Here is a 15,749-nt window from a genome sequence, read left to right on the forward strand (position 1 = left end):
ATATACTGCATATACTATATACAGTATACTGTACTGCGTTGTACTGTGCCAGCACAAACTGCCTTTTATTCTGTCGCTGTATTCTTTGCTCCGTACTTTGCTGTTGTGTGAAGCTATTTCTTCCTATCTTCTTCTCTTATCGCTTATATTTCATACGTCACCCTGCATGAAACGTTCCATTGTTGCGTCATGACATCAGCACGGCGCACGTCATTTTCACGCAGGCCTTGATTCCATGTTCCGCGCCCTGAGCTGTCATTTTTTACCGGGAGAGAAGGGCATCCGGGATACCGGCCGATCAAGGAGCCGCTCAAACGCGTTTCTCGAGGTCAGTCAGCGGTACTTAAACTTGGACAACACTTGGTATCCACAGATAAACTACGTAATGTGCTCCTCTACGCACAGACACATCCTATTTACTGTTTTATTGACATTTTAAATCCGTGTTCAGGAATTTGAGAAACCTGTTAGCGTGCTAGCAGCGTGCTAGCAGCCCATTAAAACTAAACACAAAGAGCTACGTCACTTGTCAAAATGTTAGTGAAATCTGTTGGTTCATGGTGAAAATTCTAGATCACGCAACAAAGCGTATTTAATCCCGGATTTCCCAACGGGGTGTTTGTTAATGTAGCTACCTCATGTCGTAGCCGCTAGCCGTACGCGCTAATGGCAATTAATAGACAAGTCGACGCATTTGGGTGAAGCGACCCGACTAAATTATGTAACGTAACACGTTAGTGGTGCAGAAAAGTTTCCAGCCCGCTAACGCAGCGTGATATGTTCTGCATATTTGGTCACGTAAGTGTCAAAACACTGAAGGGAGATCATTTTACAGGGCTGTGTTTAAAGAGGTATTTTTACGGGAAGTCATGACTCGTGAAAGGACAAAGTGACTGACAGTTCACATGGGCAAAACACACGGCCGTTGAGTCGTAAATCGAGGCGGGTTTTCCCTGAGACGGCCAATGAGGCGTTCGGAAAGGCCGGTTGTGGGCGGGTCATCCAGCGTATAGGAAGGAGAATGGAGGTGCGGAGTGGAAAGCGAACAAGGTCAAAACACTGACGGAAAGCTACAGCTGAGGGAAGTCACCAAAGTAAACCACACTGCAGCGAAGTGAGCTCAGAGGTCGTCTGTCAGATGAATTTTGACTTCCGACTGGCCTAAAGTAGCCAGCAATAATAACCAGGATCCCGTTAGGCAGGACTAAGTCCAGCCCGGTCCCATCAGCATTAAGTCAAGCCTGTGGGACGTCTCCGCTGCTGCATATAGTCTACAGCTCCAGTGAGAGCCAGTCATTATTGTCAGCATCGTCAACAGGATAGTGATGACTGATAGACGATTATTACTAGAAATAGCAGTGTACAAAACCGATTAAAGCTGCACTGATCATTGAGCAAGAGTACTCAAACCAGACAAAGACACCGTCTTATGTGATCAGCCTCAAAACTATCGTTTTAAACAGACAGGACAGAAGTTGAACTCAGCCCGGTTTGTTTTGACACTGGTCTGATGTCTGTAGACAGATGGACAGATGTTAGCTTAGCATTAGCTACAGTGTAATCCACACACTGTTGATGCCTGCGGTACTTCTTTAGTTGACAGGTCTAGTACACAGAGCTTAGCAATAAAACTGCATCAGACCAGTGTTAGATGGCTGCAGTGAAAGATATTTGAAAAACCTTAGCGTGTGTCAGACCCTGTTAACTAGTTTTGAATATTGAGGAATTTCGAGTGCTGTTTTTTGTTTGTGGGTGTTGGTCTTTCTCTGACAGTGTGTCTCCTTCTTTCTCTCTCAGTGGATGTTTTATTCAGCCCTCGCTGTCCAGAGTCTGAGCTCAGTGGATTTTATTTCTGTCTGTTCTAAGGAGGTCCGGCCTGTCGGACTGACCACCACCAGTGTGTGTGTGATACTTTAAGGACTGCTAATGCATCGTTTAAGGACTTGTGCAGCGCGATTGCGTCCGCTCACTGCCTCGCAGGCGGCTCAGACTTTTGGCCAACAGCAGCCAATCACAGCCTGCTCCACAGGTGGAAAAAGGACGTTTCGGCCAATCCGGTGCTACTCTGCACCAGTGGCCTCAGAACCGTTCCTAAATGGGACGAGTTCCAACTATGTGGAGGAGATGTACTACGCCTGGTTGGAGAACCCCAAGAGTGTTCACAAGGTAAAAAGCAGTGGAGCCTTGGTCTGGAAGGAAAGCAAGCAACAGATCAGTGTGTGTGATCCAATGAAGGCATCAAAAGTGGACAATGCAACGAATATCAATGTTAAAAAGTAGAGTTACACTTGCATATATTTTACAATATTTGTATTTTGCCTGAATGTGTCCATTGTATGTACTTTATTTATCTGGTTCAGATACAGATGCTTGATACAAAATATAGTGAAAGATTACCTAAAAGGTTTACATCAGAAGAAATGATCCAAAGAAGACCTAAACAGTATCTACAGATATATTTCTAATGTGTTGGTAACAATAATTAGATCTTACCATCCTTTAGACGTGTTTGCTGTCTCCTGTTGTGCCAACTCAACCTTATTCAAAGGATATGAGACTTGTGCAGGGGGTCCACCCTCCTCTCACTCATTGCTGTTGACCTCTGGCATGTTGTGTAGATGTTCGGTGCAGCCTCACTTCATTTGGTGTCTCCTGTGGGAGAAAATGACCAGTGAACTAGATTTTTGGTTCTATCTGTGTTATGTATCTCTAAAACACATTTCAAACCTAAAGAGTTGGTCTAGTCGGAGTTAATACATGTTAAAATTAGATTTCAATAGATCACAATTATTCCTCAAATATTTAGTAAGGTGAGCTAAGGTAACATGTAGACCCTACAGCGAGGTTTGTCCGGGTCATTGAGGTGTTCTGCTCCATGTCCCAACTGTTATGTAACGCTCTGTTATTAGCTTAGCAATAACACAAGTGAAACATAGGACTTACACAACACCCACACCTACTGTACCTCAGAGCCATAAGTTTTCAGGCCAGTGGGACTGTGCTGATAGGAAGAGGTAAGATTTGTGTTGTTAAACCTAATTAACTGATTCTGTTGCTGAGATATTGGATAGACTGTTAGAGTCTGATGCTACACAGTAGTGGAATCAGTTTTATTCATTGAAAGTATTGTGCTGCTTTGTTAGCATAAAGCTAAAGTTACCACTATACAGTACATTAATCCCACTACATTAAAAGTTAATGGAAGTTTGCAAACTGTAGATACACTAATTGTTGTGTAGTGTTGTTTGTGACGTCAGCTAGTTGATGGTACAGTAGCCAGTAGATCTCTTCTCTTATTCGGGTATCATATGTTTTACATGGGTGAAATTTTCACGACTGATTTACCTGACAGTGTTGCAGATAAGATGAGTACAGGCTGAAAACCTGCTCCTAGAACTCAGAGATCAGATTGTTTGGGATGTCTGTTCTTGCCGTCAAACTATCAACTTGTTGGAGAAGCAATTCGTCTTTAATTGGTTCCTAGAAATCACCCACCCCCTTTTCTTGTTTTTCCGCATTCATCTCAAACCTCATCACCTTCTCTGTCTCCCCACCCCGCTCCCCTCCATTCACCTCCTTCTCTCCAGTCTTGGGATGTGTTTTTCAGGAACGCCAACGCTGGCGCACCTCCTGGTGCTGCCTACCAGTCTCCTCTGTCTGCAGCCACAAGCCTCATTGCTCCTCAGCTCGTGTCTCTTGTCGGGGCGCAGCCTAACGTGGAGAAGCTGGTGGAGGATCACTTGGCTGTCCAATCTCTCATCAGAGCCTACCAGGTACACAGGCACTCCGCTTTGGATTGTTGTCAGAACCTAGATGTGTCACAAAACAGTATTCCACATCCACCTCACCCTGTTCAGATTAATCCTCCAGCACTACGTTCGTTCGTTGGTTAGTAATAATATAGTATATAATACACACGCACTACCGTTCAAAGGTTTGGGATCACCCAGACAGTCATTTCCATGAAAAGGCGAACATTTATTAACACCATGAGTTGTAAAATGAATAGAAAATATAGTCAAGGCATTGAAAAGGTTAGGAAATAATAATTTGTATTTGAAATATGTTTTTCCTTCAAACTTTGCTCTCATCAAAGAATCCTCCCTTTGCAGCAGTTACAGGATTGCAGACCTTTGGCATTCTAGCTGTTCATTTGTTGAGGTTATCTTGTCATCTCCATTGGCCTTCTGATGCAATGAACAGACACATGTTCCATGGAAAAGACCCCTGTTTTCTGTCTCTCTCTTTCTCTTAAGGGCATTTCTAAGTGACCCCAAACCACAGGTTTCTCATGAGACGGACTGAGAACTAAAAACACTGTACATCCTCAGAGCTTACATGGTCTGATCTAAAGAGGAGAGAACTATTGATCTTTATTATCATTATTATTCAATGAAAAGCAAAAGTAATATGATGCAAATGTATCAGGAAGGGAGTAAAATGAGCTAAAACAGAAATGGCAGGTAAAGAAAATGCAATAACTCCAACAAAGCTCACAAGAGTAGGAAATCAGAGAGAATACAAGAACTGTAAAAGACTAAAACTAATAGATATAAAAACGTAAAGGGAGATAAGCAAGCAATGGAAATGCAAATGTTGGATGAGGTCATGGTCGAGCAGCAGCTGAACTCTGTTCTGAATGATTGAATGACTGACTGTCTGATGTCAGCAGGGCAGTTTCCATAGTAACGCAGAACAGCTAGACCAGTTGTTTTCACTCTGAGCCTAATGATGCACCCCCCCCCCATGTTATTTGATCATCTTCTATTTTTCTCTTCCTATATCTCCCACTGTCTTTCTTCCTCCTATATTCTATATTTCTCCCTACTCTTCCTTCTGTCTTGGTGGGTTCTGTACTGTTGTCAATTGTAGATCCGAGGTCACCATGTGGCCCAGTTGGATCCCCTCGGCATCATGGACGCAGATCTGGACTCGTGTGTCCCCACTGACATTATCACCTCATCTGACAAACTGGGTGAGACTCTGAACCTTTAAAACTAGAACAGTACTGCAGCTTCTGTCTAATTGTCCTTGTCACCACATCGTCTCAGAGTCAGCGTTGCAGTCCTACGATTTCTAAGTCACACAGATTCTGTCTGACAACAGGGAGGACTCTACAGACACTGGATTCTTACTCCTTCCATGTTTTGACCTATTACTCCACTTAAAACGTACACATGATTTGTGGAAGTTGACCTGAGTCAGTTTAATGTACAGAATTATACACTTAATGCACTGGTGGTGAAGCTAGTCTTCAGTCCAATGCTAAATATGTTCATTATACTTGTTTCCAACTTCCTGAATGGTTTGTTTTTACAGGCCAGTCTAAATATTATTTATTTGTGGTGGAAATTTCAATCCTTCAGTGTTTAATTTTCACATACTGGAGCATTTTCCTTGACTGTCGCGAGTTCCTCATCATCGTTTGTAGAGCTTGGCTCATGTTGTTCCGTCACTTTGTCCATAAAGATTTTAATTGGATTTGAAAGGCCAAGCAGAAATAGATTTTGAGCTCAGGTGTTCTGTAATGACTCAAATTAAGCAGACAAGCTTTTATTTCTATCCAAGCACAAAAGATTATGTTTATACATTTTGAATGAATAATCATTTTCTGGTTCTGCAGCTTTCATTTCTTATTCAGCGTATGATCGTAGTAGTTGCATGCTCTAACCTCTGGTGTTGTCCTTCATCACCCGCCGCAGTAACTCATTCAAAGCTGTGTGTTTGGTTATGATGCTAATGGGTGAACTGAACCGTTACTTGAGTTGTTTTGTTCTGACCTTGTGTTCACTGTACATAGTACAGACTGTACACAGATGCAGAGTTGTGAACATGCTGCATCTGAACTGGTTCCTCTGACCAGAAGGAGTCAAAACGCTCCACAGATGGAGCAGCTGATCTGCATCTGTAGGCCCCACTTACATCCTCTACACTTACACCGCCTGTACTTTATCAACCAGCGCTCTGCTTGTGTGTTCAGGGACTGTACAAAGTTAATATGGGTGGTTTTTATCTTGACTCGCGTATTAAATTCAATTTTTATTAGCTCAGTAATTGATTAGTGGACGTTTGCCTAATTACTTCTGCAGAAATCAGAGGTTGCTCTCACTGCATCAGGTCATTTGCCCTGTAGTCGTGAAACCAGTTGCGGCAACTTGTCTCCTTCACAGTTGGAAGCAGCTGGCACAGATTCTGGGGTCCGTATGTGTTTTGTCATGTGTTTTTGCTAGTAGCTTCCAGCTTGTTTCTGGCTGGCTGACCTCTGCGGTTTTACACGGTGTCAGTGCTGTTTGACAGACATGACAGTAGAACAGAATCCAAAAGGAAGCAGTTTCTCCATTGTGGGATAAATAATGATGAATCTATGGTGAAATTCTTTGGACCTGGTTGTTCTTCAGGCTACATTTGATGTTAGGCTCTCTGCCTGCTGTCACTGTTCTTTTCAGCCTAATGCGGTGGAGATCAGGTGAATTGCAGGGGCAGACTGTGAAGCATGAGACAGTGCTGTGTGTGGGACTTACGGTCTGCAGCACCGGCAGACAAAGGCTTAGAAAAGGTCCCATCCCTGCTGTAGTGAAGGTCACCTGTGCAGAATGGCTTCCAGGTTTGGGGGAATGTGCATGATGTTTTGACCCCAGCATCTGTCTTTCTCCACCATTAACGGTGAGCGGTGGAGACGCTGAGAGACCGTAGCTGCTGTTGTGCTGAGGTAAAGGCCATGGCTGCCGGGTTTGAATCAATTATAGCCCATTAACGGTGCCTGGGTGTGTCTTCTTTTGCTGCCCCTCCTGCTGGTGACCCTTCCAGACGTGACTGTGTTCGAGGAGAGGCTGAGAGTCCTAACAGTAGGAGGTATGAGAACCGATAACTGATGTGTCACTGCACAGTGCTGCGAAGCCTTGTTCTGCTTGTTACCGCCACTGCCCTAGTGAGTAGCTCCGGGATGTTTAAAGCAGACTCTGCTGCCAGCTGCACTGGAAACGGCACAGTCACCTGTTTCTGACATCCCAAGCTCCAGAGAAAAGATGAAAGAGGTTTGGTTCAATGTCTGTTACGTCACTAATTTCTACAGGAGTTAACGAACGCTGAGCCACCAGTGGAAGGACAGTGGGAGGAGAGACAGGTTGTGCGAAAGTAGAGGCTGGTGGAGTCAGACTAAAGACGTTTAATACACTTATGTTATTGTATAGTTTTAAAGTTCCTGGACTTTGAGACTAGAACCAGTATTTTTATTTTAGAGTAGCTGTACTGAATTGCATTTGATTTGCATTTGTGGATAAATTTTAGATTAATTAAGCTTAAAACTTGAAAACTTGCACATTTAATGGTCTCTGTTGTCTTTGAGTCTTTCAACAACAAAATACTGGGCTTTGTGTGTCACCATTGCCAATGTGGGTATTTGCTGAAGTGTACATAGGAACGGCGACATTCGTTCTTCTTCTTTCCAGGTAACACAGGCCACCCAGACTTCTTTGTTTACCTGCAGCTCAACTGTTCTTGGCTCCTGCAGAAAGTGTTTCTCCTGCTAGATTGGACATTGAACCACAGAGCGGGTCAAACACATTCAAACTGTGAGCTCAATATGTGGGAAAATAAAACACCTTCATGGATCTGTAAAACATGTCAGTGATGGTGTTTTCAGCTTCTTGAGCTCGCCTCGCTGTGATCAATCAGAAAGTACAGCTTCATCCCCTCTGACCTCTGAATGTCTCCTGTGTTCTGGTGGCTGTCGTCAGCTGCGCTAGCTTCTAGCGGCTGCTAGCATCCTGCTGATCCGTAGAGCAGTTTGTACATATGACTGATAGATTATTTATGCTTTAGAAAACTCCTCTAGGTGGCACTGAAATGTTATTGTTAAACAACACAGCCCAGGAATCGTGTCAGACTCATTTAGATTAAACTGATTGAACTGGTGGTTATAAGACAGAAGCAACACATTTGTTTAACATTTTCTAAGCCTTAAGCGAAATATCCGATCAGTGCGGCCGGTGGCCCGCTAGCGGAACAGACGAGGATTCGCTCCTCAAAGCTGGAGCTCCGGTCCCAGCACAAAGGCCAAAGGACACTGTAAAATCCAGGAGGTGTAAGCTTTGATGTCATTCAACCAATGATGTATTAGTTTCAGGTCAGTACTTTCACCTTTTAGCCGTAGTGCATTTGAAAATAATTTTTCATGCCACCAGCTCAAAGTTTGACGTGAACCCTGAGAGCTGAACGCTTGGAGCCAGATGTTTCTGCTGCTGTTGGTTCTTACTGTGCTTAGTCTTAGTTCTGAGTTAGTCTGTGTTCATTCCTATTGATGACTGAAGCCTCATTTGCTGCTTCACTGTTACAATATTCAGCTGTTTTGAGTCCACAGCCTTTAAATGCATCCTAATGTGTTGTTGTAGTGCCTGTAGACTTGCCAGTTTCCTCTCATCATACTTGATGTCTGCTCAGAGTAGGATCCTACCAAGCCACACGTGCAACAAAGCTGAGAGTTTACTCAAGTGTTGCTTTGTTGCTTCATGTCAAAGTATTTTATCTAGTGAAACTGTGTTTCAGAGTCTGACTGCCTCTCCCCGTTGCACGTCGGCCGCCGACAGAGCGGTAAACCTCAGCCGTTTGTCTGTAGAGCTCCAGTCATCACTCTGGCCTCGTGCTTCATGACAGCTTGGCTGCTGGTCATGCGGTTGTTTTGTGACTGTAATGCTTTCTCTTCGCTGGTTCAGCTTGTCAGAAGTCACTTTTAAAGCTGCGTGAGCTTTGTGATTGGCTGGATCAGCTGTCAGTCTTCCAGCTCAGCTGTGTGACGGCAGATTAGTGAGTGACCCCTGAAGACAGGGCTCTAGGTTGTGCTGCTTCTTTTCCCCTCCCCTAACAGGCCTACAGTAAATCTGAATATCAGCACCAACAACAAAGAAACCAGCTCTGCTTGTGTCTAAATGTTTCATTCATGTCAATGAGGGAAGGATTTGAACTCAGGTAAACTGCTGGTATGAGTTGTCCTGAGCTCTGGTTTCAAGATTTCCTGTGTGAATTTGTTGATTGCTTCCTAATACTAAATGTGTGTCCTTCCCTTTCACCCCCTCTGTCTCTGGGCTTTTTACCTGCTCCCGCTGCATTTTCTCCACATTGTGGCGCTGATGCATTGACGTTCATTACTAACGTCCATCTAACCATTGCTTGAGTGTGTCTGTGCGTCTTTTGGCGTTGTCCCTCCTGCAATCGTTTCTGAACTCTTTCCTGGTTTCTTTAAACTCTCTCTTCCTCTTGCTCCTTCTTTCCCGCCTGTCCTGTTATGTGTCCTGGGACATGCAGGCTTCTATGGTCTGGATGAGTCAGACCTGGACAAGGTGTTTCATCTGCCCACCACCACCTTCATCGGAGGCTCAGAGACTGCTCTGCCGCTTAAAGAGATCATACGGCGTCTGGAGGTAAACACAGGCTTCAGTTCATAAAGTTTTTAATGCAAGACTAAAAAGTCTCCTCATACATTGCTTTGCTGACTTATGTCATGCCACATTTTTGCAGATGGCATACTGTCAACACATTGGTGTGGAGTTCATGTTCATCAATGACCTGGAGCAGTGTCAGTGGATCAGGCAGAAGTTTGAGACTCCAGGACTGATGCAGTTCACTTTGGAGGAGAAGAGGACACTGCTGGCCAGAATGGTTCGCTCCACCAGGTAAAAACACCACCACACACCGCACTGGAGCATCATGAACAGCATATGCACTGTGTGTGTGTGTGTGTGTGTGTGTGTGTGTGTGTGTGTGTGTGTGTGTGTGTGTGTGTGTGTGTGTGTGTGTGTGTGTGTGTGTGTGTGTGTGTGTGTGTGTGTGTGTGTGTGTGTGTGTGTGTGTGTGTGTGTGTGTGTGTGTGTGTGTGTGTGTGTGTGTAGGTTTGAGGAGTTTCTGCAGAAGAAGTGGTCTGCAGAGAAGCGCTTTGGTCTGGAGGGATGCGAGTCTTTGATCCCTGCTCTGAAAACCATCATCGATAAGTCGTCTGAGAGTGGTGTAGACTACGTCATCATGGGAATGCCTCACAGGTAACAGAGGGTAGAAGACAGGAACCTGATGGCGTGTTGAAGAGTGATGCCTCTTAACCAGAGTGACAAGTGAACTTCTCATTTCAGGGGGCGTCTAAATGTTTTGGCCAATGTGATCCGTAAAGAGCTGGAACAGATTTTCTGTCAGTTTGACTCCAAGCTGGAAGCTGCTGATGAGGTGATTTAACTGCTCCTACTGCATGACGAATGGAATCTCAAGTTATTGAGAGAAATGGATTCAGTGCTTGATTTGAGAAGTTGCATTTCAGTTGACTTGGAGTTGTTTCCTCATCAGGGCTCTGGAGATGTGAAGTACCATCTGGGCATGTACCACCGTCGTATCAACCGTGTGACAGATAGGAACATCACTCTGTCTCTGGTGGCCAACCCGTCTCACCTGGAGGCCGTGGACCCTGTGGTGCAGGGAAAGACCAAGGCTGAACAGTTCTACAGTGGAGACTCGGATGGAAAAAGGGTGAACACCAGCTGTCTACACACTGTATATTCTGCTTATAACAGATGAGAAGCCCACAGCTGTGTTTTTATCAGTCACTGTGGTGGTACTCATGGCAGCAGAGATGGGTTGAGGATTCCAGCGTAAACAGGGTTTCAGCATCCTGCAGCTGCTGCAGGGCTTCACACCTCTCATAGGTATTGGTGTGTGTGCGCGCACAGGTGATGTCCATTCTGATCCATGGAGACGCAGCGTTTGCAGGTCAGGGTATCGTCTATGAGACCTTCCACCTGTCTGACCTGCCGTCCTACACCACGCATGGCACAGTGCACGTTGTTGCCAACAACCAGGTAACTAAGGAAACGCAAAACAACGCATCTATAATGAGACTCTAAGAGACGCTGAGCCGCCACCTCCTTCCTCCAGATCGGATTTACCACTGATCCTCGGATGGCTCGGTCATCTCCGTATCCGACTGACGTGGCTCGAGTCGTCAACGCTCCTATCTTCCACGTGAATGCTGACGACCCAGAAGCCGTCATCTACGTCTGTAATGTGGCAGCTGAGTGGAGAGCCACTTTCCACAAAGACGTGGTGGTCGACCTGGTCAGTGCTGGTCCTCTGTGCCTCCCACCACAGCGTGAGCTGGGGATATAACATGCACCTGTCTGTGCAGGTGTCGTACCGTCGCATGGGTCACAACGAGATGGACGAGCCGATGTTCACTCAGCCGCTGATGTACAAACAGATCAAGAAGCAGAAACCAGTTCTGCAGAAATACGCAGAGAAACTGATCGCAGATGGGGCTGTGACCAGGCAGGAGTACGAGGTAACAGCCACACACAACAAGCGACAAACAGAAGCAAAGAACCAAGGCACCAGGCGTTGATCGTGTTGTATTTGCATTATGTTGGAATTTCACAAGAATGCTGAAAATTCAACAAGAGGTGACATCATAGAAAATGTATATACAATCCACAAGCAGCACTCGGCAGGAGCAGTAGGGAGGTAAACTGACACAGACCAAACTGTTTGTTCTGCAGGAAGAAATCGCCAAGTACGATAAAATCTGTGAGGAAGCATATGCTCGCTCCAAAGACGAGAAGATCCTCCACATCAAGCACTGGCTGGACTCCCCATGGCCTGGTGAGGGAGGACAGATGTCCTGGAGTGGGTCTGTATTACATGCTGGGTCTGTTCTGGTCCAAACTCTTTGTGTCTTCAGGTTTTTTCACCCTGGATGGTCAGCCAAAGTCCATGAGCTGCCCCTCCACCGGTCTGACGGAGGAAAACCTGAACCACATCGGACAGGCGGCCTCGTCAGTTCCTGTTGAGGACTTCACCATCCACGGAGGTCTAACACATTTAGTGTTTCATTGGCACAGAACCCGTTCACAGGGGGAGAAAACAATTGTCACCTCTGTTTCCTGTGTCCTGGTAGTTTTCTGGTACTGTATTGTTTTTTGTCACTTCAGGTCTGAGTCGTATCCTGAAGGGCCGAGCTGAGATGATCCGGAACAGGATGGTGGACTGGGCTCTGGGAGAGTACATGGCCTTCGGGTCGCTGCTGAAGGAGGGGATTCACGTCAGGCTGTCGGGACAGGACGTGGAGCGGGGCACATTCAGGTGAAACCCAGCGTCTCTGCTTCGGCAGCGCAGCCACATGCTGCATCACTGTCTGCTTTGATAGAAGCCTTGTGTAGCACGTCAGTGTTCATACATGGTTCAATTCAATTCACTTTTATTTAGATAGCGCCAAATCACAACAAAGTTATCTCAAGGCACTTTCTACACACACACACACACACACACACACACGCACAGTGCAGATAAAGCTGAGCTTCAACTGAACAGCCCAAACGTCTTCTTCCAGCCACCGCCATCATGTCCTCCACGACCAGAACGTAGACAAGAGGACGTGTATCCCCATGAACCACCTGTCTCCTGACCAGGCGCCGTACACCGTGTGCAACAGCTCTCTGTCTGAATACGGAGTCCTCGGTGAGTCCCATGCTGCTGTTTTGTCCATCGCTCAGTGGGTCCTGATTCAGTAAGTTCTGATCCAGTTGTCTTTCCTGTGCCTTAGGTTTTGAATTGGGATTTGCAATGGCGAGTCCCAATGCTCTGATTTTGTGGGAGGCTCAGTTTGGAGATTTCCACAACACTGCTCAGTGCATCATCGACCAGTTTATCAGCCCCGGTCAGGCGAAGTGGGTGAGACAGAACGGCATTGTGCTGCTGTTGCCACACGGCTTGGAGGGCATGGTGAGAGAACAGATGAGACCAGCCAGACCAGTAACAGAGGAATGAGCCAGTTCACTCAGACTAATGTCTGAATGCTGTCACAGGACTGAAGCTGTTCCTAATAAGCTGACCGCTTAGTGTTTGTGTGTTCAGGGTCCAGAACATTCTTCAGCCCGTCCAGAGAGATTTCTCCAGATGTGCAACGATGACCCAGATGTGATGCCAGTAAGGCACAAGCAAACGCACACACAGATGATTCCTTACTGTTTTTATTGAAATTGATTTCCTGTCTCAGAACATCACAGACGACTTCGCTGTGCGACAGCTCTATGACTGTAACTGGATTGTGGTGAACTGTTCATCTCCTGCAAACTACTTCCACGTTGTCAGACGGCAGATCCTCCTGCCGTTCAGGAAGCCTGTAAGATGCACACACAAGTGTGAATGAACTGTGAAAAACGTTAGTCTAGTTCAGAAAATGTTCCCTAAAGCATGATAAACATCCGGTTTGTCCTACCAGCTGATCATCTTCACTCCCAAATCTCTGCTGCGTCACCCAGAAGCTCGTTCCAGCTTTGACGAGATGCTGCCTGGTAACTTTTTTTCTTTGCTTGGTGCACGTATAAAAATTAAGATTGACGACAACAAGAAGAGCTCTGACATCTCCTTTTTTCCTTTTGTGTAGGAAGTCACTTCCAGAGGTTGATCCCAGAGACAGGGCCATTGATCGAGCGGCCAGAAGAGGTGAAGAGGTTGATCTTCTGCACAGGAAAGGTTTACTATGAGCTGACCAAAGAGAGAAAGACCAGGGGCCAGGAGGAGACCGTGGCCATCGCTCGCATAGAGCAGGTAATAAACACTGCAGTGACATCACCAAGTGACTGAGGTCAGTTGCTGTCCTTCCTCCCTGGTTGTCAGGTGGTAGTTGCCAACGTACAGTCAGCTCCTGGACAAAGATGATGAAGTGTGACTCTCAGGCTGCACCTTTGCCTTAGTGTAGCTCTGCTGTCCTGCCACTGGTGTAGTGTAGAGTTATTGATCCAGTTCATATTGTCTGAGCAGGTAAATAAATCGGTGTTCTCCCCTTGCAGCTATCTCCGTTCCCGTTCGACCAGGTGAAGGCAGAGACGGAGCGCTTCCCCAACGCTGACCTGGTTTGGTGTCAGGAGGAGCACAAGAACCAGGGTTACTACGACTACGTGAAGCCTCGCATCAGGACCACCATCCAGAGATCCAAACCTGTCTGGTAATGGCCTACATTCTCTGGCTTTTTAATTATACTGTAGCCGCTGATTACACAAGCTTGTTCACCTTTGACCTCTCTGTCTGGGACTCAGGTATGCTGGTAGAGAGCCAGCAGCAGCACCAGCTACAGGAAACAAAAACACTCACCTGGTGGAGCTACGGCGTTTCTTGGACACCGCCTTCGACCTGGATGCATTCAAAGACCAGCAGTAAAACTGCAAACACCTGGTATAAACCCTGTGACCCCTGACCCCTGGATTCAGACCCAACCTCAACACAGAATAAACAACTCTATTTCTGTGTACACACAGTACAGTACACGCCAAAGGTTTTCCAGCTACAAACAGCAACTCTGTCAGTTCACAGTTGAATTTCACTCCAGTTAAACTTTGCTGATATTTTGTAGTTTGTTGAAACAAACATTTTACTTTCTTCTGCTGCAACATGTGCACAGTGTTTATGGGCTGGACGTCAAATTCAAATATAATGAATATTTTCAATCAAAGGCAAAAAATTGGTTATCTGTCACCCATCTGTTGTCATGCTTCGGGTCTGTCCAACTCGTGACAGGCTGCAGGGCGTAGTATGTCATAAATGTGGGACACGTACCGTAACTTAAGGTTTGGACAAGCTAAAAGAATCAGAATCAAAGCCGCGGCAGGCTGGTGGTTTCAGTTAGACATGTCAGGGATTCGAGGTCTGGTTTCCACAATGAAACTGAAGCCAGCTTTCTGAGTACAAACCTGGTCTTGACATTAATAGACTGGCGCTGTCAGAACCATTTATTTAGCTGCCCCTGGTGTGTAACCGCAGCCTTGCTTGTTCTTCAAGCCTGCTGCTTGTAGAGCATCTCAGTGGCTGAACACAGCTGATCCAGGTAATCAGTGGGAGGCACCGATGAAACCAGCCACCACACCCCACCCCACCCAACTGCGCAGGTTGTGTGGGCAAAATGAAGGAATTTCTTCCAAGTTTTTAGGTCCCAGAATTTTCATCAATCATGCTTCTAAAATGAAAACAATGTGGGAGAATGAAGCCTAAGTCTTTGACCCCTCAACACTTTCCTCCGTCCACAGACACCCCTTCAGTGACTCCACCTATTTAGTTATTCCATCATCGGCTTCTGACATTCGATGCAGGAATCACTAGATGGCTCGATGGAAGCGCAGCTAGCGGAGGGTTGGAGGATCACTGCAGCAGCTGGGTTTTGCTTGCTCAGGACTGTCACTATGTGCTACACAGCAGAAGTTTATTTTATTTTTATTTTGAAGAATTATGGCGTGTTCCTACATGAATCCAAGTAAATGCACCGCTGATTCTTACAGTACTTAACCCTCAACATAAGAGTCTCCTTTTTTTTTCCCTCCGTCAGCGTTTTTCTGGTGCCAAACTGATCCGATCACGTCTTTATTGCTTCAGTTCTGTGCAGCAGCTGAATAAACGATGGCAAACGGTGAAATCAGTTACAACTGTTTTTCAGGGCATCTGGGAGACAAAGAAAATGATTTATTTATTTTCATATTAGGGGATTCTCATTATCTTGCTTCATTCAATAAAGAACACTGTATGTACCGAGGAGCTGCTGCCTCTGTCTCATTGAGTCTGGGCACATTTGTGGAACAACTGGTGGATTGTAACTTTTGGTGCTAGATTTCTGATTTTACTATTGCAAAATCAGTCCAACTTGTTGTTTAATCAATGACAAAACACCTTTAAAATTGATTTTGTACAATCCTCCCAGTGGAAACTTTGAATTAAAATAACATTGAGGCTGT

At 45.7% G+C, this 15,749-nt stretch overlaps 1 protein-coding gene across 3 annotated transcripts; it reads left to right on the plus strand.

Annotated features, from left to right (window-relative positions):
• The first annotated feature begins 171 nt into the window (after positions 1-171).
• ogdha (oxoglutarate dehydrogenase a) lies at positions 172-15,748 on the plus strand. 3 transcript variants are annotated; one of them, XM_055511714.1, is made up of 25 exons: positions 172-328; positions 1,798-2,166; positions 3,588-3,773; positions 4,873-4,975; positions 6,808-6,852; positions 8,545-8,589; positions 9,301-9,416; positions 9,514-9,668; positions 9,885-10,031; positions 10,119-10,209; positions 10,327-10,506; positions 10,707-10,835; positions 10,912-11,091; positions 11,162-11,314; positions 11,529-11,631; positions 11,711-11,839; positions 11,961-12,111; positions 12,359-12,486; positions 12,572-12,750; positions 12,883-12,954; positions 13,025-13,150; positions 13,250-13,322; positions 13,415-13,578; positions 13,821-13,975; positions 14,067-15,748. In XM_055511714.1, the coding sequence occupies exons 2-25, from the start codon at positions 1,927-1,929 to the stop codon at positions 14,185-14,187; spliced, it is 3,171 nt and encodes a 1,056-aa protein (XP_055367689.1). In that variant the 5' UTR covers positions 172-328; positions 1,798-1,926; the 3' UTR covers positions 14,188-15,748. The 3 variants fall into 3 exon arrangements, with proteins under 3 accessions (XP_055367689.1, XP_055367690.1, XP_029017930.1); XM_055511715.1 differs by lacking the exon at positions 8,545-8,589; XM_029162097.3 differs by lacking the exons at positions 6,808-6,852; positions 8,545-8,589.
• The last annotated feature ends 1 nt before the right edge of the window (position 15,749 follows it).

Source organism: Betta splendens, chromosome 9 (assembly GCF_900634795.4).
Source record: "Betta splendens chromosome 9, fBetSpl5.4, whole genome shotgun sequence".
Taxonomy (NCBI): Eukaryota; Metazoa; Chordata; class Actinopteri; order Anabantiformes; family Osphronemidae; genus Betta; species Betta splendens.